Raw genomic sequence first — 27,077 nt, 5'->3', positions numbered from 1 at the left:
GGTCCCCAGGAGGGGTCCGTCTGCCCCAGCAGCGTGGGCACAGATGTTGCAGGAAAGGCAGCCAGAGACCTGCAGAGTGTGTCTCCTGCCCCAGCCGGTCCCACTGACACCAAACCAGCAGCTCCTACCCTGGCTGGAGCTGCTGAGGAAGAGGAGCACCGCGCAGCTCCTGCTGCTGTGGCACAAGAGGAGGCGGCGGCACCAGCACCACAGCTGTGCACAGTTACTGACAGAGCTCTGCAGGTCTCATTCAGGCACAAAGTGAGGAGAGCATCTAAAAAGCATCAGGGAGAGGCCAGCACAGCCACCACCTCCGCGCCATTACACAAGAATGAACTGGCAGTGTCACCTGCAGCCGTTCAGGACACCCAGGACGAGCCAGGTATGTCCCCGAGTCGAGTGGAACCCAGGCCAGGCTGGCTGCAGCGTGTGCACGAGTTCGGCCGTGCCCCGGCCTCCCCTCCCGGGGCGAGGGCTGACAGCCTTCAGTGGAAAGCCCCCGTGGAAAGCCCTCGGTGGCGCGTGGCAGCAGGAGCTTGCCCGGTGCCTGCCCAGCCCCGCGCCTACATCTCTCCTTCCCCTGCAGGCATCGCTGCCCTCCCAGATGCAGGAGCAGTCCAACGGCGACGACCACCCCACTTCAGAAGGGTGCTGAAGGCTCTGCGCAGGGCTTTCCGCTGCTCCTGCATGAACCCGCAAGTGGAGGATTAGTGCCCCGCTGCCAGCTCCAGGCCCGAGGGAGCTGCGCTGGGGATATCGTGCTGCAGCCTGCGCTCGCTGTGGACACTTTCTCGGGCCAATAAACCATATCCCTTTCCCCCCAGTGCTCGACTCTGCCTGGTCCCTCTTGGGAGAAAACTGGATGTAGGCAGGGTTCACACCATTACAGCTCTTTCCATACTGCTTTTGCCCTGCCACAGATGTGGCTGCTCTGGGCTGGCAGCATTCCCATTCTCCCTCACTGCCCCACTGGCTCGCGCTATTCTGCAGGGAAAGCTGCCTGCAGCAGGCATGGGACAGGGAAAATGGAAGAAAAGGCAGGAGCCGGGGTCCTGATGCAGGTTTTTTTTTCTGTACATCAGTGTTTTTGACACCACAGCCTGTCGCTGTTTATAATAAAACAGAAATCAGAAAGAGCAACCAGAGTACACACCCAAAGGCAAAAAAACCCTTGGCTTACACAAGGTGCTGCCGGGCCACCAGGAGGGGAGGCTGGCAGCTGGAGTCCAAGGGGGAGGAAGGGGTAACACCTGCCCTGGCCGGGAAGAAACACAACACAAAGGAAAAATGAACCAGCAGAAAAAACCCACCCAACGCTCCCACTGCAGAGCAGGGGAGAGCCAGAGAAACCAAGATTGTCCCGTCCTCAGTCCTGTTAGCACCTGTACAATAAAACTGTACCATCTCCCGGGAGCGGCGCAGCCCTGCCCCGTGCCCAGGTGGCAGGCGCCTTGCCCGCTCTCTCCCAGAGAACTGCTCCTGGTGACACTGGAGGGGAGCAAGGAGCGGGCCGAGGCCGAGCAGGCACCACGCTGGGCACTGAGGGGGCTTCTGCAGTGGCCAGAGCCCCCGCGGTGGGGGGAGAAGCTGCCGGGGAGCATGGGGTGCGATGGCTGCCAGGGAGCGGGAGCAGCAGCACGAAACAAATGAGATGGAGGAAGGAGCCTGGTGAGAGGATGGAGCAGCGGGGCTGGCTCCAAAGCTAAGGGCAGTGACTGTTCCCAGGCTCTCGGCCAAGGGTCAAGGAGCCCATCCCTGAAGGGCCATGACCCCCCGGGCCGGCAGCTCAGGGCATGGCTGGTCCAGGGGAGCACCGGCCTCAGAGAGTGCCACAGAGGGGTTGGAGGAAGCCCTCATCCCCTAGCCCGGAGCTCACTATCACAGTGATACAGACTCAGCAGAAAACAAAGGAAACATTTACAAATTAAATACTAATTAAATAAATACTATGGAAGACGTTGGGAGGGGGAGGGCAAACAGAGAGGCCCAGTTCCACGGGGTCAGGCGGGGCACCCACCGCCTCTTGTGTTGGCAGAGCCGGAGCCGTTGCTGCCCCACGAGCTCTGGCTCACGTGGCCCCGCAGAGGGGGCTTCATCGCCCACCGCAGCTGGATGGGGCCGACGGCTGCAACCGCTGCTGCTCGTCACGAAGAGACCCGGGTAAGTCCTTGGAGGCAAGGGTCCTGTCTCCCCTGCTGGAGGAGACCCCCGAGGAGAGGAGGACTGGCTGGCCAAAGACCCAGGTCCCTGCTGCTGGCGCTGAGAGGGCTGCTTCCCGTTGGTCCTTATTATTGCCTCGTGATGCAGGGAGCGAGCTGTCTCCGTCAGCTGCTCCAAGCCTGGTACTCCACCACCGAACCCAGGAGCTGCAGTAGCTCGGGCTCATAGTGCACCAGCTCCACTGTCTCTGCAGAGCCCTGCGCTGGCTCGGTGCTCTCCTGCACCTCCTCCTGCACCAGCACCTGGCTGAGAGAGACCTGCCGCTGGAACTCGGCCTTGGGCAGCGTGGCGATCTCAAAGTGCGGGAAGCGGGCCTGGAATATGCGGGAGGACAGCTTCAGCCGCTTGAGCACGTCAGAGAAGAGGAACCAGTTGCAGGGCCTGGAAGGATGGTGAGAGGATGGCAGGTTAGGGCCACCGGGATCCGCGGGTGTGCTGCCCACTGCGCCCCCCACACACACCCGGCTTTGAGCGCTGCTTTGCAGGTCACACCTTCTCACAGAACCATAGAACCACAGAATCAAACAGGTTGGAAAAGACCTTTAAGCTCATCCAGTCCAACCGCTCCCCAGCACTGCCGAGGCCACCACTAACCCATGGCACTGAGGCCTCGGCTACACGGGGTGTGAACACTTGCAGGGACGGTGACTCCAGCCCTGCCCTGGGCAGCCTGTTCCAATGCCTGAGCACCCTTTGGGGGACGACGCTTTTCTCTCAGCACGTCCACACTCGCAGGAGTGTCCACCCAAGTGAGTCTCCTCCCCCCAGGCTCCTCCACAGTCGCTGGAGAGCTCCTCAGTCACAGCCAGTCGTTCATCTCAGCCTGACGCTCGCTCCTGCCCCCATCTGGATAAATCCTGCTATCAGGTCTTTGCTGACTACAACAAGGTGACCTCCTCCGAGGTGGACCTCTGAGAATTAGCCTAAGAAATTCCATCTTACCCTACATCTTGCACTTGCTTCTCTGACTTGGGACTTATAAAGTGTAATTTCTACTTTCACGTTTTTCTAAACAAAGATTCTATGCAATACTTCATTTTGAGATGTCTCATGACAGGGCATTGTCATGCCACAAGTGGGTTTCTGCCCCAGCAGCAGCAATTTGCTCCTCCTGGGGAAGCTGCAATAGTTCCATCCCTCCGTGTTTCTACCTGCAGAACAGGGATAGTCATGTCCTCCTTTGGAGGAGTGCTTTGAGATCTACAGGACACAAGTGTGCTCTCTCAGGCCTGTCTCCCTAGCATGCAGTCAGCTTGGGCTCCCAAAGCTTCTCAGGCAGGTGTGAATTTTCCATATATGAGTATTTCAAGTTATCCCCACCTGGAGGACAACCTAAGGCTTCCTTGCATTGCTGCTATCCTCTCGAGCTCAAGGGCTCTGTTCTGTGAGCTCCCACTCCACCCCAGCATTAACGTCACCCACATGCTGTGCTCCAAGAAGATACTCACCCCCGAGAGACCGACACTTGGAGGTTATAGCTGGGAAGCAGTGGCTTGTCTGAGAACTCAAAGAGGAAGTTGTCTGCATCTTGGTCCTCTTCCTCCTGGTCTGAACTTCCCGGAGGGTTGAGCAGAAGATCACATCCGATGCTATCCTTCCCCTCTGCAACAAGCAAAACAGACATCGGCATCCCTCACAGTTTCACACCAGCCAGTGCTCACCACTCCCTCGGGAACAGTGCTGCACAGCTGGACCAGCTACCACCACAATCCCACATCCACGACATCCCAGCAGCTCTAAGAGCAAAGTCCCAGGGACCCCTCTAGAGGAGCGTGTCAGCAACGGTGCCTAAATACAGGCAGCAAGGCTGTGCTACCAAACCATGTGCAGACCTAGAGACCAACACAACCCAACATCAATAAGCATGACTTCAGAGACTCGGCCCCACAGATTTCTGGCTTAAAGCTGGCTGTCCCAGGAGGCATGTGAGCTCCAGCAGGATTTGATTCATAGGAAATGGAGAACAGCACACTTGATCCATAAACCATTTAAAGACAGTTAAATTTACTATTCGCCAATCTGAAAAGCATCCATCGAAAAATAGCTTGCTGCCTGGATTTTATTAAGAGGTATGAATAGTCTTGGGTTTGCAGAGTGGTTTTGTCCTGCTGAGATAATACAGGATAACTCCAAAAACTTCCCACTAAATAGAGGTTAGATTCTACAGAGAGAAGGCAGACCAAATGTGCCGGTGAGCAAATAACCCAACATGCCATAGTTCAACACCACGCATGAGAAAGCTCCACGCCCCACACTGCTCTATGAACGAATGCAGCCCCCAGCAAGAATGTCATTTAACACAGAAACAGGAGACAGGCTGCAACAGGGTCTCAGGAAAAAAAAAAATCAATCATTTCTCAGTCTGCCCAGGGGAAAAAACAAAAATAATCCCTAAGAAACAGGAAAAAAAAGGTGCTTGAATCGTCAAAACTTCCTGTAGAACATGACAAAAGTAAGTGACAGGAATATTGGTGGGACGTCACTGCTGGCGAAGCTCAGAGGCCACCACTGAAAAGCCTCATGTCTCTTGAGCAACCCGGGAAGAAAGAATTTAAATGCAACAACATGGCAACAGCGTGGTCCAGTGTGGACCCTGAACACTCTCCTCACTCAGTCCTCTCCCTTAGAAGGCTGGGTCAAGAACAGGGACATCCTGTACCACTGCCAGTAGCACGGAGACAATCAGGCACAACAACGCTAGTCCCAGGTGCAGAACAAAACCCTGGAGCAGGGCTCGGTGTCTGGAGCTACAGCATCACCAAGTGCAAGACGCTGATGACTTTACCACACTCAGACCTCAGAGATCCCACACCCTGGCTTCCCTCATTACCTCTTGGCCCCCAGAGATTTGCAGATCTAAAGGAAAATGTAGACAACATTCCTGCCTCAAAGAATAGCAACAGATTGGAGCTGCGGCCTGGGATTTCTCCTCCACATGAAGGGACATGCAGTGCTTTGTGCTTCAGCTGGTGGGTCTGATGGAAAGGGATCCATCCCCCAAGAAACACCAAGAGGTGACAGTTTGCTTACTGAAAAGCAAACTTTCTTTTTGCCTCCGGGGAGGGGGAGGACAGAAATGTGGGAAGACAAGATGCAAGACAAGATTTTTCAAGACAAGCCAAGGGATATGGAAATGAAAGAACTGAAAGAAGCAGCTAATTTGAACTTGCTCTTCTGAGAATCACCCGTTTCACTTCAGGCATCAGGGTATACGAAAAACAAGACAGCACATTTCTAAATCACTTGCATGCAGCAGTGGGTCTCCTAAAGGCTATGAGAACTGGCAGTCTGCAATCTCATGCTAGGATCTTCAAGAGGAAAGGGCACTGATGACTGGGACATAAGCAGATGCTAGAACTCAAGCACATAAACTGTCTGGGTAACTCAGCATGTTGTGGTAACCAAAGGGAGCCAAACTCTCCTGCCCACAAAACCACACACAATTGTCCATCCTTGTTTATCAGAGAAATTCAAGTGGGAATCAGTGATCAATCAAAAAGGGTAATATCTTTACTTTTAAAATATTACAGTCAAAGAACAGCTGTTTTTTCTTGTGGTGAAGAGGCTGCTTCTGAAAGGATCGCGATAGCTTCAAGAGTGAGAAATTCAGAGGAAGGAGGCTGCAGCTTGAACTGTTTCCTTGGCACACCTGAGATGCAAAAGCCTACGAACAAAAGGAGTACAGAATTCCTTCTATTCTGAAAGGAACAGACATCAGGGTCCTCCAAGGAGAAGCAAGGGCACCCTTCCAGAGGTATCTGATTTTTCTGTGTTTCTAGAAGGATGTTGGAAATGACACAGGTGAGCAGCTAAAATCAAGAGCCTTGTAGCTTGGCAGTGTAAATAACCCAAGCCTTTACGAAGGGCCTGAGAGTGCTGACCTACTGCCTCCGAAGTGGCGGGGAGGGACTCTGCAGTCTGCCACAGGCCCCCGGCTACAGCCAGGACATCTTCATTCATGGGCCCTGGGGGAACTGGAGCAACAGCATGAGTGGTCTGCGGACCTTGTGTCTGTGTTGTTTTGAGAGAACTTCTAAGCTGGTAACCACAACTTTCAGGAAGCGACAGCAGAAGGCACAGGTCTTGCCTTCCCTTGGAAATGCCTGGCACTTTAAGCAGAGGACCTGCCCCAGCCAAATGCCTCCCCTCCAGAGCAGAGGAGAGGGAATCTGGAAGAAGTTCAAGACTTCTAGCACCTCAAAGGAATAAGTATGTCCTCTGTGTGCCTTGGTTTTATCTTTTATGACTGGTTAGCAGGGGAGCAACGAGAAGTGCTACAAGAATAACATGCTCTGGGATCGATACCCAGAGACCCTTAGGAATCACCAGCAGCACCCAAGTCCAGTCTTGCACGCCATGCTCAGCCCACAGGAGGGATCCACACATGCAGCCTCCCAAAGAAAAAGTCCCTTTCAGGAGCAACTCCCAACATGTAACATTATGGTAAATTCTCTGCCAAAGCTGTGAGCTGGGAGGGACACAGACAGACCTGAGTGAATGAGGGGTTGCTACCTGGCATTACATCTCTCTGCTCTGCTGCTGTACATGAAATGGCACAGACTGAACTCACCTAGTACAGAGCTGCTGTAGAAGTCCCACGCTGTTCGAGGATCCCCATCCGTGCGCCCCTGGAGATCCAAAAGGTAATCTAGAGAAAAGATTGAGAGGGTTAATGCTTATCTACTGGACAAAACATGAGCCTGGCATGCACATCCATTGATCCCGGGTGACCTCCTTCACCTCTGCTGCTTTTCCCCACTTTGCAATTAGGGATTATGGCAAAAGCTGAACCACAACTTGCAGGAAGCATACCCTCACTCAGAGGAGGACAATGCGGCCCCAGCCTGAGAACATGAAATAGAAGCTGAAAAGGGAAAGCTGACAACACCCAAAGTGTTGGAAAGAAAGGTTCTTAGGGTGGCCTTGCGTTCAAAATGACATCTCCAACACCTGCACACGTAGTTAAGCCTGAAGGAGCTCAGACAGACAGCTGGCAAACAAGCTTCTTCCTGGCTGTTGTGTAGAAGCCAACACTCATCTCGCCTCTACGCAAAGAGCGCAGCAAGCAGGCAGGCCTCACTCTCCGCCACAGGGATCCCCAGCGGTCCCTTCTGACAAGGGCGGGTAGGCAGCATTTGGGCAGAGCTGTTTGAGTAGAAGGCACTGTTACTTGGCAGCAAAAGCCTGTTACTTAGGTTATGCAGCAGAACCAGGAACTGTGGAACAGTGTCTCCAAGCGTCGTGCACAGCACTGTCTTTAGTTGTGTGACCACAGCATTGCCATCTCCTTGCACACTGAAGACTGAAAAGCAACTTTTACCCTTATTTGAAAAACAGTACATAATCCTGTAATTAAAGTTTGGGTGGCAAACACACGAACACACATGACAGGACAGACCTCAAATTATTCAGTCACCTGCTGCTCAAGCGCTTCTAAACCCTCTGACATCCACAACTGGCCCCGTATGCTGCCACATGGGAAGGGTGGAAGCACTGCCACCACCGGGCTTGGCACCTACCACAGAGGAAGCGCTTCATCACCTCGCTGGTGGCGAGCTTCACAGCTGTCTGCCCAGAGTAAGTGGCCAGAGTGGGATCAGCACCATAGGAGAGTAGAAGCCACATGGTTTCCAGGTTGTCATTTGCTACTGCATCGTGGACAGGCCTGCAAGGACAGAAGCACTGATAGAAAAAGAGAAAGGCGGAGTTTGCAGAGCAAACGCTGTTTTGGGTTAACACGAATCGAGTGATGACCAACAGCTCATCCTGAAAAACACATTCTGCTCCCTGCCCTGACGCTTGCCAGGGCTTCCCCAGATGTTCCCCTCTCAGTGCCTTGCCTGGTGCCATCCTGCGCGCTGCAGTTCACGTTGGCGCCGTGCTCGAGCAGGATGTGGAGGATGTCGATCCAGCCTCGCGCACAGGCTTCATGCAGCGCTGTGTAGCCAGCATTGTCACGATGGTTCACGTCGCTGCTCTTCTTCTGCAGGCAATACAGCACCACGTCCTACAGGAGCAAGACAGTTGGGGGCCTGGTTACACACGAACCCAGACAGGGCAGCACAGGGGATGCAGGGCACCAAAACTCACCTTGTAGCCCAGGCGAGCTGCTCGCTGCAGAAGGGTCTCCCCTGCGTTTTTGTTCACAATCAGCCGCCGAGCTCCAGGAGGAATGTTCTGGGCTGGGGGCAGTTCGGGGGAACTCCCTGGGCTGACCCGACGGGACTTGCAGAGTGTCCACAAGTCCTGGGACTTCTTCAGAGAGTGCATTTTGGGCTGATTCCAGCAGCCTTTCCCCTGCAAAAGAAAGGAATGCGACTCCTTGGCTTACTAACAGGAGTCCCTTCTCTCTCTTCTCCCCATGCGTGTTCCCCTCACCAGTTCAAGCCATACCTTCCCCTCGTCACAGATCCCTGCCAGGTGTTTGGTTTTACATTTGCGTTTTCCTGATGGTTTCTCCAGTTCTTCTTGGGCAGGAGAGCTGTCGGAGTGCTCCACAAAGAAGCCATTCCGAAAGTCTGGGCGTCCTTGAGATTTTCGGGGTGATGGGGAAAGCCTGCTCCTCAGCCGTAGCTCTGTGCCTTTACCCTTCACAGACTCCTTCTGCTTCCGGTGCCTAAACTCTAGAGGAGAAATAGGAATGAGGAGCTTCTGGAGGTGCAGCGCCAAAGGCTGCCAGGCAAAACAAACTGCTGATCTTGGATGACTGCACATCCAGAGGCATAGACCCACAGCAGAGGCACTGCAGCAAGTGGAAGCAGAGTGAACACACAGGTTCTCCCCACCAGGGACAGACTCCACATGGACACAAGACACCCAGTGGCAGTCAGTATCCTGGTCTCAAAAAGGCCAAGCCTACCTAGAGCTGGGGCTTGCACACAACTGACCACAGCTTAGGTCTGACTGGGAACCCTGTATGAAACTATCCAGCAGATCACTGCAGCTTGTACCTGAAGATGATGCAGATTCTTTAGCTAATACAGGACACAGCACTCTGCAAACACATGGGCTGGCCCCGTCCCTCCTCTGGCTGCCAGCCCGCTCACAGTGCTCAGGTCCTCATCTCCAAAGCCAGCGATGGCTCTAGGCCACAACTTCTGAATCCAAAATACAGAAGCTTACCCATCTGAGGGGCGAGCAAGCAGTCCCTGAGGGAAACTGGCTTCTGGACAGAAGACACTCGTAAGATGTGTGGTAAAGCTCCTGGGGAAAACCCTCCCAAATGCTGCTGCACGCAAACCTCCTTCTCAGGCTCTGTTTGGAACAGGCGCCAGCCCCAGCCTGAGAGCACCCGTGAACTGCAAAGACGCCAGGAAGCCCATCAGAAACTTTGCTGCTGGTCTCACAGGGGCACCCAGACACAAGACACCGCAGCAACAGTGTAAAACTGTGCCAGAGCAGAAACAGAGCTTGGGACATCAGCTGGTGGGAGTGCAGCAGCCATCTCTGTGACTTCTCATGGCACCTCAGAGCACCTCAGCGTCTCCTGAGGAGTGTTGATCTGAGCACTGATGTGGCAGAAGGCAACAGCTTCGTACCCACTACACCACCTCCAAGAGAAAGGCCCAAGCCGATGGAGGGCTGGCAGAACTGCTTCCCCCAAGCCCGTGGCTCAGACACACTCTCCTGCAACCCTGGCAGAAGTTACCTGTGGGACCCTTGGACACAGCTACAAGTTACCAGGCCTCAGCACACCCCGAGACATCGTGCACTGCTGGGTGAGCCCCAGCCTTACATCCTACAGCCTCAAAGCTGCTCCTGCCTCAAACTCCCATCTGGACAGAGAGGAGGGACTGCAGAGGCTGCTAAACCTCAGGGAAACGCAGGTCACAGGCTCGGTGTGACCGCACGGGCTGGGCAGTGCTGGCGGAGCAGCGAGCAGGATGCGGGCAGGGGCACAGCGTCTGCCTCCCAGCAAAGCTGCAGGCACGAACCACAGCACGGGGAGGGGTGTCTCAGCCACCTGCAGACACTCCAGCTTTGTTAATCCTCTTGCCGTTGTGCTCCCTGGCACAAGCTTGCAAGTTGCCTTAATAAAGGGACACAGAGCATAAGGACGCGCAGTTGAATTGTAGTGGCTCCACGTCCTTCTCCTCTAGCCAGGAATGCTGAATGCTGCCCCCCGGGGCCCGTGCTTGTCCAGAAATACTTCACTGCACTACCTCGTCTGATACTCATTTTCCCACGCCCTCTGTCTTAATCTGAGCGTAAGACCAGTATTTAATTAGTCACATAAGGCTGCTCTTTCCTACTCCAACGCTTACTGTAAATATTTTGGAAAGAAGAGCTGGTTAGTTGAAGCCTGCTCGATGCTGTGGACATCAAGCCACTAATAACAACGGAGTTTCATCATTATAGAAATAAACCAAAACACCAAAAAACACCCAAGACACCAAAAAAATCCCACACTCAACCGAAAAAAAAACCCCAAACCCCTACAAAACAAGAAGTCCCCATTTGTCCCCAGCTGGGTACCAGAAACCCCTCCCCAGGTTGTACCTGCTTTGGATTTCCGCCTCCTGTGGGGGTAGCCCACCCGCTCCTCCTCTCGCTCCGTCAAATATTCCCCCGTCTGGTACTTCCGACTTTTCTGTCGTCTCCTTTTCTTCCTTTTGACGTGGCTGTCGTCCTCCTCCTCCTCCTCCTCGTTGGGCTCCCACAGCTGCCTGGGTGATTCCACTCTCCACGGCAGGTCCCGGGTCCTCCTTGTGTAACAGCTGCTCCTCCCGGACACAGACCTGTCCCTGGCCCTGCGGCTGTGGTAGCGGGATGTCCTGTGGGATTTTCGCAGCTTGCGACGTTTCAAGGACGTCTCCTCCTCCTCTTCCTCTTCCTCCTCCTCTTCCTCCTCCTCCTCCTCTTCTTCTTCCTGATCCTCCTCCAGCAACGGTAGAATCTCCTGACCAGTCACATCACACTCTCCCGTCACACCAGCAGAAGAGCCAGCAATGCTTCCTGCAAAAAAAGTGGGATTTCTAGCTGACAAAAAAGCCAAGAGTATCTACAAGAACAACCCTGCGAGGCAGGACAGAAGACAGGGCCAAGGCCACCTAAAAAGGGAAATGTTCACAGTCCACCCAAGCCTCCCACCCGGGTCCCCTGGCACCGACTCACCCGACTGGCTGCGCGTCCGGCTGCTCAGCACCACCGGAATGAAATCCCGGAAGTTGTTCTTGGGTTTCTTCCCAAGGTAACCTGTGGGGAAAACGTGAGCCTTGAGAAAACAGGCCACAGATCTGTGCACGCACACATCTGCTGGCCTGGCAAGGGCAGTCCAGCACCGCGCTGCAGCTCTGGTGTGGATCCCAACCCGCTGTGAGAAGCCACTGCGTCAGGAGCCGCTGCAGCCTGACCCCGCGGGGACGCAGTGCCCTGCCCCGAGTACCTTCCTCGCGGCCGTCCCCACGCTGCACCGGTGACGGCAGCTCCGTCTTCGCCGGCCTCCGGCGCTTGCGCTTTACCCTGAGGCTGTTGTGGTCCTTCACCGACCCCAGGCAGGGCTGGGCTTCTCGCCTGCCAAGTTCATGTGGATTGTCGTGGTGTTTTCGCCACTGTGTGTGGAGGACACAGACTGAAGCTTGAGCTGATGACCGACTGAGCTGGAGCAGCAAAGGAGAAGGGACAAAATGCTGCCCCCCCCACTCATCATGCTGGTGCCCTCCAGCATCTTTGACACCCCAGATCCATTTTTGCTCTGGATAACCTGCACTAATCCACTGCCACATAACTCCAAAGAGCATGGGTGGAAAGCCTTGTGCACTCAACTTGCCCTCCCCCGCGAGAGCTCCCTCCTCATCCCCAGCCCCTCCTGCCAACCTCTGCCATAACCCAGCAGCCCCGGCCCATCCACACACCTTCCGGCCATGCATGCTCCGGCTCCCCGACTTCCCAGGGGACTCCTCGCTCTCCTGGCCTTGGCACTTCAGTCTCTTGTGGGCCTGCCTGGTGTCCCCGTCATGCTGCCGCTTGGACTTGCAGCGCACGCTGCCCTCTTGCTTGATTTGTCCTGCTCCTTTGAGCTTGACCTCGGCAAAGGCCTGGGGAGCAGCCCCAGCTCGCAGGCAAGTCACAGGAGTGAATGACAGGTCACACTCCACGCGCTCCTTCTTGACCCTGCACAGATCCACCTGACGCACGCACTGGAGGGGCTCTGCAGCGGGGGGCTCCGGGGAGCCTTCACAGCCCGGCTCCTTGCGCTGACTCTCCGCGGGCGCAGAAGGCACCTCTGAACTCACTCGCGGGCTCTGCTGCCCTGCCGCCGGCACGTCATGCGACAAATACGCTGCCAACACTTGGGCTTTAGGTTTTGCATCCAACTGCTTGAGGCTACAGCTCCCCTGGGGAGGAGCCTCAGTCTGTACGTTCTGTATATTGCCCTCCTTACTGGAGTCAGGCTTTGGTGGATCACATTCCTGACTCTTCTGAGGGTTGTCCAGCTTCCCCTTCTCCCCTTTCACATCCAAAGCACTGGTCTGAGGAGATGGACCTGCATCCAACAGGACTGGGTTGACCGGCTGCTCGTAGAGCTTGGGCAAGGCCCGACAGCTCTTGCTCTTGGCTGCAGCTTCCCGTTCCTGAGGTGGGAGCCTGGGCAGCCCCTCCGGCAGGCTCTGGGCGGCTGCGCTGGACTCTGGGGGCTGCACGCTTGGGAACGTCGGGAGCTCACCTGCACCCGCTGGCTTGCAGGAGCTATTCTGGCCTGGGGGCAGCTGCCCTGCTGTAGAGATGCCAATCGAAAGCAGGGGGGTTTGATGATAAGGAGACCAGCCAAGGGGCAGAAGCTGAGGATTGGAAGGTTTTCCGTTCACAGGGCATCGCGGGTACACACTTCCCTGGCCAGGATTCCAGGTGGAGATGTCCTTGGACTGACACAAAGGAGCTCCTGGAGTAACTCTGCCATGAAGAAGTCTCCTGGCAGGATCCTGCTGTCCTTCTGCACTGGTCTGGTTCGCTTTCTTTCCACAGGGAACCCCAGTGCTGCGAGGTTCTCCCTGATCGATGATGGAAATAGGCTCCTGCTTGGGAAGGTGGCGTGGGTCCCTGCTGAAGCTCACAGCAGGGTCCTTGCTGAGCAGCAGCGAGGCAGGCACCGGGTTGGCGACGCCGACGTAAGTGCCTGGAATGGCGCTGATGAGCGCGGTGTTCTTCACCCAGGAGCCCTGCTCGCCGTTGCGCAAGAACTCGGGGAAGATGACTAAGGGAGGGGTGGTGCCAAGACATGAGGTGACGCTGCTGCCCGCGGTCTGGGCCGCGCGCTGGGACTTGGACAGGACCGTGGTGAGAAGGGCTTTGCCGCTGGTGTGCACGGGTGTGAGGATGGGCATAGGAGGTGTTTTGCGCTGGCTGGGTGGAGGCAGCTTCTGACGATTGGACTTGGAGGAGAGATCGAGAGGCATCTCACTGCACTCCGGAGACGAGACCATCTCACGCTCCAGCTGCGGAGGGGACTTCAGAGGAGAGAGTGACGTGGCGGCCCCCGGTGCGGGCGGTTCGGGAGCTGCCGGGGCTCTGGTGTGTGCACCGGTGCCGGAAGAGGGAGCAGCGCTCGCGCACGGGGCTGCCGGTGGGGGCTGGCTGGACGAGGGCGAAGGGCCGGCGGTGGACGGGGGAGCACCCTCGGCAGCAGCCTGGGCACCGCTTCCTCCTGAGGGCGACGGGCAGCTCAGCTGATTCACCTCCACAGACACCACTTTGGCGTCTGAAGCCAAGGGTCTGGTGACGGAGAAGGTGCAGGGGTAGGAGCGCAGCTCTGGGGAAGCGATAATGCCCGGCAGGCAGCGATCGTGTAGGTAGGAAGGCAGGACAGGGAGGGTGAGCGTGGAGGAGACCCCCAAGGTGGCTGGAAGCGTGGCCACGCTGAGCGGCTGCCCGCAGCTGGGCGGTGGGATGTACACCAGTGACTGGCTCGGGCTCAGAACTGCCCCAGCCTGAAAGGACAGGGGCAGCTTTTGCATAGCAGGGGCCTGAGATGTGGGAAAGCACACTCTGTTCAAAGTAAAAGTCGTGGGAGTGGAGGCAGAGGTGCTGCAGCTGGATACAACCACAGGCAACGTCCCTTCTGCCAGCACGCCTGGCTCTTGTGCTCCAACGCTTGGGGTGGTTTTCTCCTTCTCAGCGGGCTCGCTCTCTGGAGCCACGGAGCAGGCTGGAGCAGCATCAGCCTGCTTGTCGCTGTGAGGATCTGCAGGTGTCCAGGCAGCATCGGCACCGCTGCTCTCCTGCTCTGCAGCCCTGGGGATCGCAGGCTCCTGCCCTCTGCCATTCCCCTGGCTTGCCAGAGGGCCTAGGACATCGTCTTTTACAGTCTTTCCCACGCCCTCCGGGTTTGGGTTGGGATCAGGTGGCTGCTCTTCCAGTTTGGGCCCAAGCCTTTCCTCCACCTTGCCATCAGTGTCCAGCCCCTGGGCACTGCTGCCACCACCGGTGACTGCCGTGAGCTCCACCTGCAACAAGAAGGGAGAAGGTGTCCTTAGGGCTGTGCAAGTGGATCCTAGTGAAGCAGGCAGGACCTTTTCTCTAACCCCCACCCAGACACAAAGGCAGAAGCGGCAAACAGCTCTTGCTGAACTAGAGCGGTTCCCTTGCTGCGCCCCTCTTGAGGAGGAGGCCATGGGACCCGTTGGGGTAGATGCTTTTCCTTGGCCTGTTCCATCAGGGAAAGGCCTTCTCGGCCCCAGACATGCACACAAGGAGCTCACCTTGGAAAGGCTGCTGCTGACGCAAAACTCCTGAGACCCCAAGTGCTGGGAGCTGCTCGTTTTAGACTCCTCATCAGAAAGGGGGGCTCTCCTGGCCGAGGAACAAGACAGAGGATTACAAAATACCCTCCCAGCACCCCAGCACGGGACAGCAGCGGAGCTGGCAGCCTGAGGAAGCGTGGCTGCTCCAGGTAGCTCCTCCTCACCACACGTGACACGGCGGGTACCGGCCGCTGCAGACCGAGGGGGTGAGGAGCACCGCTGCATCCTCCCGCTCCCGGAGCTCTGCCTACTGGATCACACCTCCTCACACATAACAGCTCACCTGCGGCTCCTGCGGGCTGGACAAGACTTTCTCCATGGCCCAGCAGCTCTGTGCATCTTCCTCACCCACAGCATTTTGCCCCTCCGGCCCTCGTCACTGCGCTGCCTCACAGCCCGGCCCCACACACCCACTCCTCACCCTCCGCTTCCCGTTCTGCTCCACCACACGTTTCCAGCCCCATCCTGCTTGTCTCTTCTTCCACAGGCAGCTCCTCACTCCCGCCCCCAGCCCCATGTCCTGCACGTTTGACCCTTTCTCTTTGAAAGCAGCTCCTGAGTGGAAAGCCTGGATTCGGGTTAAGGGCTGTGAACCCCACAGAAGCGGGGCGCACTGAGGACACAGCTCAGGATCCGTGAGGACAGGGGACGGGGTGCTCCGTGCCTGCCCCAGCAGTATTTACCCAGCAGCCGCTCGCTGTTCTCTAAGGGTCATTCAGACAAGCTGCTGGGGCGGGGGTAGAACAGGTCGAGTTCAGCTTCTGCCGAGGACACGACCCGCTCTGGGTTTGCTCCCAGCGCTGCCCGGCTCTCACAGCGAAGAACCGCGCACAAGCGCGTCCCCGGGGCTGCCGCACCCCGGCACCGGGCCCCGCCGCGGGCTCCTCGCGGCCACCGCAGCACGGCTCCCGCCGAGCCCTCAAGCCCGGCCGCGGTCTGACGGGACCCGCCGCAGGGCTGCCGTTAGCCCGGGCAGGTCCGGCGGCCGCGGGGATGGAACCGGCCGGGCCCGGCCGCCGCAGCGCAGCCGGCGGGGCTCGGGGAGCGGCGCTCGGGGCCGCGGCAGGCCCCGGGGCCCACCCCTAAGCCGGGACAGGCGGGGCCCCGCCGGGGTGAGAGGGACCTGGGGGGACGAGGGGGACGAGGGGAGCGGGGGTCGCGGAGCCGGCCCGCGGTCGCAGCCCGGCCCCGGCGGAGCGGAGCGGGGCCGAGGGGGGCCGTGCCCGGGGCCGCGGCCGCGTCCACACGGGCGGGCAGCACGGCGGCGGAACGCCAGGGGGCGCCCGAGCGCAGCTGGCTGCCCGCGGCTCTACCGGGGAACTGCCGGAGCCGGACAGCGGGGCCCGGCCCGGCCCGGCCCGGAACGGGCACGGCACGGCCCTGGGCACAGCCCCGGCACGGTCCCGGCGCTGCCCCGGAACGGCACGGGCACGGGCACAGCCCCGGCACGGCACGGTCCCGGCATGGGCACGGCCCAGGGCACAGCCGCGGCACGGGCACGGCACTGCACCGGAACGGCACGGGCACAGCCCGCCCCTAATGGCCCCGGGCACAGCGCCGGGCACTGCCCCGCCTCCTCCCGCCCTCGGCTACCTCCAAGGCCGCCGGGACCGGACCTGCCCCGCCGCCACCGGGCCCGGGCCCTGTCAGCGACCGGCCCGGTCCCCGCCGGGGCTCCTCCTCAGCAGCCCGGTGCCAGCCGAGGGAGAGCGCCCGATTCTCCCCTCTCGCTTGCGCAGACGCCCCGAACTTTCATGTTTATTGCAAACTAGGAGTAGCTGCGAGTGGCTCAGGAGAGGCGGAGGAGGGCAACGCCATCGCCAGCTCTTATCTGCGGGACACATGGCGGGCCAGGCGCTGCTGAGGGCTGGAGATGATCTCTGCCTGCGTCCCTGCCTCCAGCGGGGTTGAGCTCGCCCACCCCACTGCTCCCCTGGCCGGCCCTCGCAGCACTCACCCCCAGAGCCCCAGCGCCCGCAGCGAGCAGTGACAGGCATGCGGTGCCTGTACAGCTTTCCTGGCTCTGGCAAACGCACCGAACACATGAAATAGCCCCAAGGAGCCCCAAACTGATCAGTTTTGAGAACTGACGACCCCAGAGTCATCGGGAGATGCAAAGCCACAGGGCAGGCCAGGAACTCGCCTTGGTCGATTCTGCCTCCCAGCCACTAATCCTCCCTAATCTCTTATTTGGTGGCATGTCACAACTCTCCCATCTGATCATTTGGTCTGCACTAACCCTCCTGGGTCAGCAACACCTCTTCTGAGCGGCTTGGCTTGCAGTGGGTCAAGCTTTTTCCGTCCCCTGGCAGTTAAGAGCACAGGTCTGATGAAGCCAGTAGCACGTGCAGGCTCATCCCCAAGCCACAGAGCAGAGGCAATACAGCTACACACTCTGCTCATGGGCCCTCCTCGATGGAGCACAATGGGGTGTGGGGACCATCACACACCATCTGACCACAGACCCAATCCCTCCCTGTGCTCTAGCACACCTCAGTCTGTGTTACACCCCAAGAAGCACAGGCTGAGCCAGCACCAGCTCCCTTCCGGCAGCCTCTCCAGTTCGAAGGCACTTTTTCCTTCCTCCTTCCCCACCACGCTGCCGACGCACCTCACCTCTCCTCGTTGAGGCCACACATGCGAATCCGCTCTGTGCTGGTCCAGTTGTGCACCCCACTATAGAGAGGTGCTGTAGAGATCATGACAGCTGCTCGTCACTGACCGGGGGCTGCTGGGGCTCGAGGGGCCACTCTGCCTGCAAAAGAAAATCAGAGGGTTGGGAACTCTCCCCAGGATGCTCCTGTTCAACCGTGCTTCAGAGAGCAGTGTCCCCAGCTCCGCTGCTGGGCAGATGGGTGCAGCACCCGAGATGCTACACATCTGTCTGGAAGAGGGCTAGAAGCAACCAGCAGTGCCCTGGGGCAGGATCCGCAGCCCACTTGTGTTAAACAGCGTTACTGCCAAAAAGCCTCTGGGTACCCTGAGAGTTCCACACCGGCGTCTTCACACACGCGCGCATCCCTCACCAAGACTCCTCTGCCTTTCGTCTCCCTCCAGAGGAACCCCCAGCACTGGGGAACGAGCAAGTCAGACCTTTACCCAAGAAGAGGGTCTGTTAAAACGCTGCCATCCCCCAAGGCCCCACACGACTTTCACAAGCCAGCACGTGGCAGGTTCAAGGAGGAAAAACCTCACACAAGGAGGCGACCAGGGGACCCTGGAGGGGAGCAGAGGTTTGCCAGCAGTGCCCTCGGACAGTGCTGTCAAGGGATTACCCCTCCCTCGGCCAGGAAGGTGCTGGTATTCAGCAGAGTTACGGGTGGAAAACATGAGGAAATCCAGGGATTCGCGAGCATCCAAGACGCACCGTCGGCTGGGTGGAGCTTTCGAGGGAGCGCTGCAGCCAATCCTGCCGCGCTGGGTGTTCCAGCAGTAAGGCAGCTTTGCTGCTCCACTCCTGTCAGGGAAAAAGCAGCGGAGGAAGCGAGGATCCTCTGCACTAACAAGTGGACTCGGTCGAACCGAGCGGCACTGACTGCAAACAGCAGAGAGATGCTGCCAAAGAGGTTCTTGGTTCAGAGAAACACGGAGCACCCGAAGGTAAAGCAGGCACAGAGCCACGGCACTGCTCGGTGCAGCGGGCGAGAGTGGGAAGAAGCTGAAAGCGACACGTGATCCCAAATCTCCATCGGCTGTCTGTTCCCTGACAAACTCCTGGCGACATGAGCTCTGAATGGGACAAGAAGCAGCTTGTACCTTCTGTGAATGCTGAAACGAGCCACTCAGGGACCTACTGGCCAGCAGCTCGAGGGGTCCAGCAGCGGAATTGCAGGCAGCCGCTGCCGGGTGCCCTCACCTCAGCCCAAACGTGCCAGTGGGGATCCTCAGGCAGAAGGAAGGGCCGGGGACGTAGGAGAAACCGGGGTGAGGCAGCTTGTTTGCAAAAAAGCAGCGACAGAGCCATCTGCACGTACGAGGGCACAAGCGAGCAAACAGAGCACGGCAATCAGACGTCAGGAGAAGCGGGGGAAACCCGCTAAAGGACACGGGCCAGGAGATGGAAGCAATGCTCTGCAGTGAAGGGGGAGCCGGGCGGACGGTGAGACAGAGAGCAGGGTCATACCCAAAGAGAATGCGAGGTGGCTTGGAGCAGGAAGGGGAGGAGTCTTGCGATGCTTGGAGAGAAATGCAACATAAAGGAAATAGGGGAACAAACAATCTGCGGGGATTTCACCATCTTAGGCTAAACTGAAAGAAGGGGAGGAGAAAGGTCCTGCCCCCGAGCACGGTGGCAGGACAGATGTTTGGGGGGAAACCAAAAGGGACCTTCTGTGCAACGGGGAAGGGGACACATACGGCTGTGCCATGTGGAATGGGAGCTGGAGACAAGCTGAAGCCTTGAACAGACCAGGCGTGACCTGAGAATAGGTCTGGCGAGGGAAAAGTGATAAGAGGATGGTACGAGGAGCTGGGAGAAGCAGCATGTTTGGAGTACTTGAGTAAAAGCTGGTCAACAAGAGGAGGCACGATGGCCATGAGAAGAGAGCCGGAAGGACACAGCAACAGAGATAGACACTGTTTCATGAATTCTTGGCCTCTGTCCTCTACGGACGATGTGGGACACGTGCCAAAGACAGGCATTTCACAGAATGAACAGAAGAGAAAAAGAATCAAGATTTCAACTACGAGAAGGAATGAAACGGGGGCAAAACCACAGATGTGATCTCAAGCACAAACGTGCATGAAGAGTGAAAGAACAGCATCCTTAAGGAGGCAGGCCAGGAGGTCTATTGACAAACATAGGACGAGCAGTGGGCTCCCAATGCAACACCGAACCAGAAAGAGCAACTGCAGCCTCCCCGGGTCAGAACATACTTTCTGTCAAGTCGACATGAGGAAAGCGAGCACATCTCCTGTCTACACTTGTGCTGCTTGAAGCGACTTTAAACGGATGTAATGAAACGAGTAGGAACCCCTTGGAGAACACAGCTAGGGCCTGGCTTCACATGCCTGTCTTTGAGCAGGAGCTGTTGAAGCCCTTCTCTCCCCTTGCCTCTTCAATCACACCACTAAAACTGTGCAGTGTCCTGGTAAACTTGACCAGGGAGCTGATCTCAGTTTAAAACCTTTGTGGGTTCCCCCCCGGCCTGGTTCTAACCCATAGTAGCTCCTAGATCAGGTTCGCCAACAGGGAGAGAGGGCACAGCCTGGCACAGAACCTGCTTAACCCATCACATCTGCCAAAGGAAATGTACGTGAAACCACAGCCTTATTTTGATTTAGCTAAATAGGTGCACAGCCAATTCTAATTAACTCCAAAGAAAACTGGTTTAGAATGAAGTCAGAAGATGAGCGCTGCATTTTGGGCTCATGGTGTGATATTAAAGTACCTTCATCCCCCAAAACAAAAGGTGCTCCAAGAACTGCAGACAGAAAGGTGCTGAACACATCCACCTCCAACAGCAACCCCTCAGAGGGATGTTCAGTGAAACAAATCCCTCCCTGGAATTAAAACCAAGGGGAGGTTTGTTCATTAAGGCAAAACCTGTCATCGTTTTGCAAAAGGAGAGGCTGCTCCTTTGCAAACTGGTCTCTTCCAGGCTCCAGAAAAAGCAGATGATGTTCTCCTTGTAGTAAAAGCATGCTTGTACTCAGGTTAGCAATGACTTAGCTACATGTGGAATTGAGTCAAGAAATTACTATCCTTTCTGAAATACCATTGTGCAGCCAATAGAAGAGAGTTTCCTGACACAAAGCTCTTCAGGTATGGATATTTTCTAATCGTTATCTCCACACAAATCCCCCTTTCACCAAAATCCCAATAGCACCAAGACAACCATCGCTTCAGGCCAGGCTGAGGGTGGCAGGACAGGCTGCCGCTGCCTTCACCCACCCACTCCCACACTGCTGAAGAGAACCAAGCCCACACAATCCCCGTGCTGACCCCTGCTAAAACCCTGCCCGCACCACAGCTCTCAGTGATCCGAACTGGAGCTGCCCAAGTCAAGGCTGACAAAGTTAAGTTTTCCAGTGCCTCGCTGCCCCTTGCTCTCCATCTCCCACCCCAGCATTAACGCAGCAGGAATCGCAAAGTAGATTTGGCAAACTACCCCATGAAAATCCAGCCTCCCCCCGAAAATAACGGTCCCTCAGTGGGATCAGCTCCCTGACCCAACTCAGCACTCAGCTTCTCAAGCACTTGCACCAGCAACTTCCCCGGGCTGCCTCCAAACTTCCAGCCACAGGTAGCAAAGAGTTGGTTTTTGCCAGAGGGTTTGGTGCTGTCGTGTTTGCGTGACAGATGTCACGTCTGTTGCCACCTGGTCTAACCCTCGCTCATACTGCTTCGATCAGGTCAAACAGAGCCACAATCTCCTGCAGCCATCCACCTCCTGGGCAGCTGGGTGGACCCGTGGTACAGGCAGGGGCCTTTTCCCTCTTCTTCTTGTGCCAGACACTCCTTCACTTTAGGACCACGCTGCCTTGACACACCCACCACCCCGCAAGAAGCTTTTCATGTATTTCCCTGCTCTGTACTAAAATGACACAGATTTCAAGCTGCTCACCTTCCTCTCCCCATCCCAGCACCGGCACATGAGCATGCACCGAGCGGTTGCTGCTATCTCAGCTGCACCCTGCCTGGGTGGGCACGAGATGCTGGGTGCTGAAACACCAGCAGCCACTCTCCTACAACCCCCCCAGCACAAGGCTTCCCCCCACCCGGGGTTCTGGGCAGGAATATCACCCCGAGAGCACTGGTGGGATCTCAGTGCAGCTCGACAGAGCTCCAGGGCCTTTATGGACACTGGCAGTAAGTGTGACAGTGGCACAGAGGGAGGAGAAGGAGGATTTCCAACCTTAGGGCTTGGAGAAGGAGAAAGCCCAATGGACCCCGTGCAGCAGGGGATGGGGAGGCTGCAGCAGGTCCCCTCCTGTGGTGCCAATCGGCTCCTCAGGAAGGCCAGGAGGGAAGGAAGCACTTTGACCCTGGAAACACACCCGCGGGAGACACCTTTGCCACATTCGTGCCCAGAAAGCAGCGAAGCCTCGAAGGCTGTTGGCTTCGGTTCAGTTTTCCCCTGGATGGCGATGAAATATCAAACGGGGTTGTCTGCTGGGAACTCCAAGCGGGACTCGGAGCTCAGAGCGCATTGCTTCGCGCAGTGGTGCAGGGCGGCAGGAGGAACCGGCTGCACCGCCAGGAACGGGCCGTCACCCGCAGTGCTCCGCTCTCTTTGGCACCCTTCGTTGCCATTAGTAACACAAGCAAGAAATTATAGTTGGTTTTATGTGTGATTGTCGGGCGCCCGTTTGAGGTCCAGAGGTCCAGAGCGAGCGCTGGTCCCCACAGTTGCCCCAGGCGCCTTTTCAGCTCTGAGCATCACTTCGGGAAACCCTTCAGAGCAAACTGCTGGCAAAAATTTTCGAATTAAATAAAAAAATATATTAAAACATGGTGACGGTCCTCTCCCAGGACTCATGGTGGGCACAATGCACCGCAAGGGGAAAATCGGAACAAGAAAACTGAAATAAAAAGGAAACAGTTTTATCTATCTTGTAGCATGTTACCGCTCACGCAGGGGTCAGCAGCGGCGCCAGTACCGACCGGGAACAACCAACGTGGCACAAATCCCCACAGGGCCTGGCCAGGCTACCACCACGGCCTGTGTCAACAGGGAGGTGCCACGTCCAACCGTGGTCCCCGCAGCCACCCCAGCTCAGTTTGGGTCCCCCTGGCGCTGTTGGGGTCCCCCCAGCAGCCCCAACCGCTGCCGAGCTGAGCCAGGCTTTGCCTCCACGCATTTGCTTAAGCTCATTTAAAGACACAGCAACACCGCAAGTAATTATAGATACTCGGCACAATGAACTGGAAATAAAAAAAGAGAAAATCCATCCCCATTTGAAATAAAAAAAGAAAAGTTTGCCACTCATTCGCTAGTCCTTTGGTCACTCGTCCCCGCTGCCGGCCGGTGGCACTGAGCCCTCCCTCGCTCATGACACCGGGGCTGTCCCCACGAAAGGCCACTGCCGCACATTTAAGGACTAGAAAAAAGAGTCACTGAGGGAGGACAGTGTAAAAAATGTGTCTGACACGGCACGTGTCACCCAAAATACTGCGACGGGAGAGCAGCCGCCCGTGCCCGGCGCTGGGCCGGCACGCCAGAGCCCTGCACTGCCAGGGGCAGCTTCATTCTAGAGGCCAAATCATGCCAGAGCCAGGCTCCGGAGCCTGCACAGGGCACGGCTCCAGATTCAGGTGATGCCGACGGAGCGGGGCCTCGGCAGGCACCAGCACCCACCAGCAGGCACCCAACCGGTGGGACCCGAAGGCTGGTGACAGCAATGGGGAAGGGAAGGCTGGTGCAGACATGGCCAAAAAGACGTGACAAGCAGCAAAGGGCGTGGAGTGCACCAGCCCTTCCTCGCACTGATACCCCCTGGTGAGGATGAGGATGCTGGGGAGCGGATGCTCTGCCGGGAGGAGAGACCTTCCCCATCGCTATGTCAGCCTGTAAGAGCTTCTCCCGGTGCTGTGCCGAGCTGGCGGCACCCACACCCGTGGAAGGGAGCGACGCTGCTCACCGAGAAGCTGCACCGACCCTGCCGAGCACCGACACTCCGTCGAAGGAGTTTTGGTTTCCTCTCCGGTGCGGGCGGCAGGAAGCGCCTCCTCCTGCCCGGTCCCGCCGCTGCCTGGCCATCACCGCGGGCACGACGGGGCCCGGTACGGCCGCCGCGGGCTCGGGGGGCGGCGGCGCGGGGCCGGCCCGAGCCCTGCCCGAGGCCGCGGGGCTGGGACCGCCGGAGGGTCCCTCCCGAGCCCCGGCCCGAGCCCCGCGAGGCCGCGGCACGGCCCGCGCCGCTACCGGAGCCCCCCCGCCCCGCCCCGCCCCGCGACATGCCGGCCCCCACGGCCGCTCCCGGGGCCAGGCCCCGCGGCACTGCCCCGCGCCGGCCCCCGCAGCCCCCGATGCCCGCCCCGGCTCAACGGCAGCCACCGGGGCCGCTCCTCACGAGAGCGCGGGGCCGCCTCTCGCCCCGCGGCCCCGGTACCCGCGGACGGGCCCCCCCTCCCCGCGCTGCCGCACCGGGGCAGCCCCGAACATGGAGGTGGCGGCGGCCGCGCTGCCCCCAGGGAGGGCTCTTCCGCCATCGCCCGGCGCCCGCCCGGCCGGCTCCCGGCGCTGCTGCCGGCGCGGCTCGGCCCCGGGCACGGCGGCCGCCGGGGACGGGCTCGGGCCACGCCGCTCAACTCCGCGAGCGCCCGGCGCCGCCGTCCCGCCGCTGTCGGCCGCCGCCCCGGGAGCGCTGCGCCCTGGCGGCCGCCCCGCCCCGCCCCGCCGCCCCGGGACCCCCCGCGCCGCCCGGGGAGCGGCAGGTGCCGCCGGTGCCGGTGCCGCCGCGCGAGGCAGGGCAGCAGCGCGCCGCGCCGTCGCGGGGCAGGGAGCGGAGCCCAACGCCCGTTGCCCATTGCCCGCTGCCCCCGGCACGGCGCTGACAGCACCCGCCGTCCCCGCCGCTGTCCCGCCGCAGGACGTTGCCCCCCCACCATTCGCCACCCCCCCCCCCGCACCGCCCCCGGGGGTGTCCCGGGACCGTTTCCATGGAGACCCCGTCTAACCGGGCGGGGGGGGTGGTTCGGGCCGCACGCTCCCGTCCACCCCCCCCTCACCCCCCCGGCGGTGGGTGCGGGGCCGCGCGGGCCCGGGGTGCCCGGGCAGAGGGGGCCGGGGCGTCCGGTGCGGGGCGGCGGGGAGGGGGGGGGGTCGGGCACGCACCTGCTTCCCGAGCCGGGCGGGCAGCGGGGGGGCGGCGGCGGGCCGAGGCGGGCCCCTGCCCGGAGGCGGCGGGTCGGACACTGGGCGCTGCGAGCGGCGGTTCGGCGGCGGCGGAGACACTGGCAGCGGCAGCCGGAGTGTGAGGGCGAGAGCGAGCCGCGGCCGCGGCGGCTGCCGGGAGCTGTAGTCCGGTGGCCGCGGCCGCCCGCCCGCCCCGCGCCCCGGGGACTGCGGCTCCCGGCGTGCCGCGCGCCAGCCCTGCCCGCGCGGGGGGGCTGCGCGGAGCCGGCCGAGTCCGGAGGGGGAACGGGCGAAGGGGGGGGAGGGACCGACCGGGAGGGGCCGGTACGACCGGGCGGCACGGGGCGGCGCGGCGCGGTGCGGGGGGAGCCCCGCGCACACGCACACACGCCCGACCCCGCGCTGGGGCACCCGCGCCCGCACCGGGAGCGGCGCTCGCTCCGCACCGGAGGGAGGAGGATGGAGGAGGAGGAGGCGGCGGGGCGGGCGCTCGCTCCACGCCCGAGCAGCGCTGGACGGGCAGCGCCGGCAGCGAGCGCGGCTCCCGCAGCCCCCGGTGCCCGCCGCCGGGCGCGGCCGCGGGGGGTGTCCCCGGGCGCAGCCCCGCCGAGCCGGGCCGGTGGACCGGGCGCGGAGCCGCCTGCCCGGCCGAGGTGGTCGCGGGGCCGGCGATGGCGCTGGGTGTCCCCCCCGCCCCCGGCCCGGTGCCTCGCCGGGAGGGCAGCGCTGCGGGGCAGGGGCGGCCCGGGGCGAGGCGCCTCCCCCGCGCCATGCGGGGCACCGGGCTGCGCGGCACGGCACGGCGCGGTGCGGTGGATGGAAGTTTCTCACCGGCCCCCGCCCGCGGCACCGGGGCCCGCAGGCCCGGCGACCGCCGCACACATACACACACACCCCCTCCGGTGCCCGGCGCGGGGCGGCCCCCGCGGTGCCCGGCCGCGCCCCGGCCTGCTCCGTTCCGGTCGCCTTACCGGGCCCGCCCCGCACCGCCCCGGCGGCTGACAGCCTCGTACGGGCCCCGCACGGGCCTCGGGACCGGCGGCCCCGCAGCGCCCTGGCGCGGCCCCGCTGTGCGGGCACCGTCCGCCCCGGCTCTGCCACGCTGCCCGGCCCCGGCCCAGGCACCGCCCCGCCGCCCCCTCCCCTGCCCCGGGCAGACCGGCCTCCCCCGGGCCGGCCCCTCGCCCCGGCCTCCCCCCGGGCTGGCCCCCGCCCCGCAGCCCGCCCGCCCCATCCGACGCCTCCGTCCTGGCAGCTCCCGCCCCGGTCCCCGCGCACCGGCTGCCTCCGCAGCCTCTCGCTGCAGCCCACCGCGGGGGGGGGGGGGGGGGTCCCCCATTTCCCCGTTTCTGCACAGAACCGGCGGGTGCTGGACGGGACGGGGACTCAATCCTGCCCCCGAGGGTCTGCCGGGGATGCGCAGGAAACACCCGTCCCACCGGGGAACGGCGGGCAGCCGGGTACCGGGTGCCTCACGGGGCCCCGGCAGGGGCCGGCACTGGCAGTGGGTGAGGGCTCGGGGCCCACGCTGAGGATGCGGGACGGCCGTGGGTTTGGGCTGGGGGTCCCCCGAGCCCGGAGGGGCTGCCGAGGGCCCCCCCTGCAGCATGGTGCTGCACCAGGGCGTGTGTCCGGGACCTGCCACTTTGCTCCGGTGCCCGTCTTCAGTCCCAGATTTGGCCTGTCCAATGGCCACGTCTCGCCTCATCCCGATGTGTGTGACATCCGTCGGGACACGGGGTCACCCAACAGGGCACGCCCCGTGGTGGGTCCCCCTGGTTGGCACACATAGGGTGGCACCTGCACCCTCCCTAGTCTCACCTGCCGCTGCCAGCAGCATCCTCTGCAGCGTCGGCACCAGCCTTCCCTCTGCCCAAGGGGAAAAACCCTTGCAAAGGCATCAAGCTCCTTTCCTTTGCCAGAAAGGCCTCAGCCACCTTGGGCAGGACATGGCCCATTGTCCCTTTGGGGATGTGGTTTGGGGCCTGCGGGCACGACGGTGCTGAGTGGGCTTGACGGTGCTGAGCGGGCAGGACAGTGCTGAGTGGGCAGGGCAGGCACCCAGGGTTGGGGTGAGGTTTGGGGATAGCAGCAGGAGGGATAGCAGGGTGACACGTGAGGTGTAGCAGGGTGACACGTGAGGTGTGGCAGGGTGTCACATGAGGGGTGACAGCACCAGGGCAAGGCAGAGATCCCTGGCTGAGCAGAGGAAGGCCAGGAGCAAGGGCACACTTCCTGCAGAGGGGAATCACTCCATCTCAACCCCGTTCTGTCCGTGCCTTCCCCTACCTGCTGCCTCCAGCTGTGCTGTGGGCAG

General features: G+C 60.1%; 2 protein-coding genes across 5 annotated transcripts; both read right to left on the bottom strand.

Moving 5' to 3' along the window:
• Positions 1-1,050: 1,050 nt before the first annotated feature.
• BCORL1 (BCL6 corepressor like 1) lies at positions 1,051-25,012 on the bottom strand. 4 transcript variants are annotated; one of them, XM_030498569.1, is made up of 15 exons: positions 24,740-25,012; positions 17,577-17,715; positions 14,919-15,009; positions 12,887-14,663; positions 12,075-12,706; positions 11,606-11,819; positions 11,335-11,415; positions 10,720-11,175; positions 8,614-8,843; positions 8,311-8,517; positions 8,061-8,227; positions 7,740-7,885; positions 6,791-6,868; positions 3,669-3,822; positions 1,051-2,601 (listed from the first exon to the last, which is right to left on the bottom strand). In XM_030498569.1, the coding sequence occupies exons 2-15, from the start codon at positions 17,660-17,662 to the stop codon at positions 2,325-2,327; spliced, it is 4,596 nt and encodes a 1,531-aa protein (XP_030354429.1). In that variant the 5' UTR covers positions 17,663-17,715; positions 24,740-25,012; the 3' UTR covers positions 1,051-2,324. The 4 variants fall into 4 exon arrangements, with proteins under 4 accessions (XP_030354429.1, XP_030354426.1, XP_030354428.1 ...); XM_030498566.1 differs by having other exon boundaries at positions 12,075-14,663; XM_030498568.1 differs by having other exon boundaries at positions 11,606-11,771; positions 12,075-14,663.
• LOC115613072 (proline-rich protein HaeIII subfamily 1-like) lies at positions 24,578-25,532 on the bottom strand. The gene is made up of 2 exons (XM_030498110.1): positions 25,184-25,532; positions 24,578-25,014 (listed from the first exon to the last, which is right to left on the bottom strand). The coding sequence occupies exons 1-2, from the start codon at positions 25,530-25,532 to the stop codon at positions 24,578-24,580; spliced, it is 786 nt and encodes a 261-aa protein (XP_030353970.1).
• Between the last annotated feature and the right edge of the window lie 1,545 nt (positions 25,533-27,077).

Source organism: Strigops habroptila, chromosome 9, assembly GCF_004027225.2.
Source record: "Strigops habroptila isolate Jane chromosome 9, bStrHab1.2.pri, whole genome shotgun sequence".
NCBI lineage: Eukaryota > Metazoa > Chordata > Aves > Psittaciformes > Psittacidae > Strigops > Strigops habroptila.
Note: the sequence above shows the minus strand (reverse complement) of the source record. Positions and strands in the feature narration are given on the sequence as shown.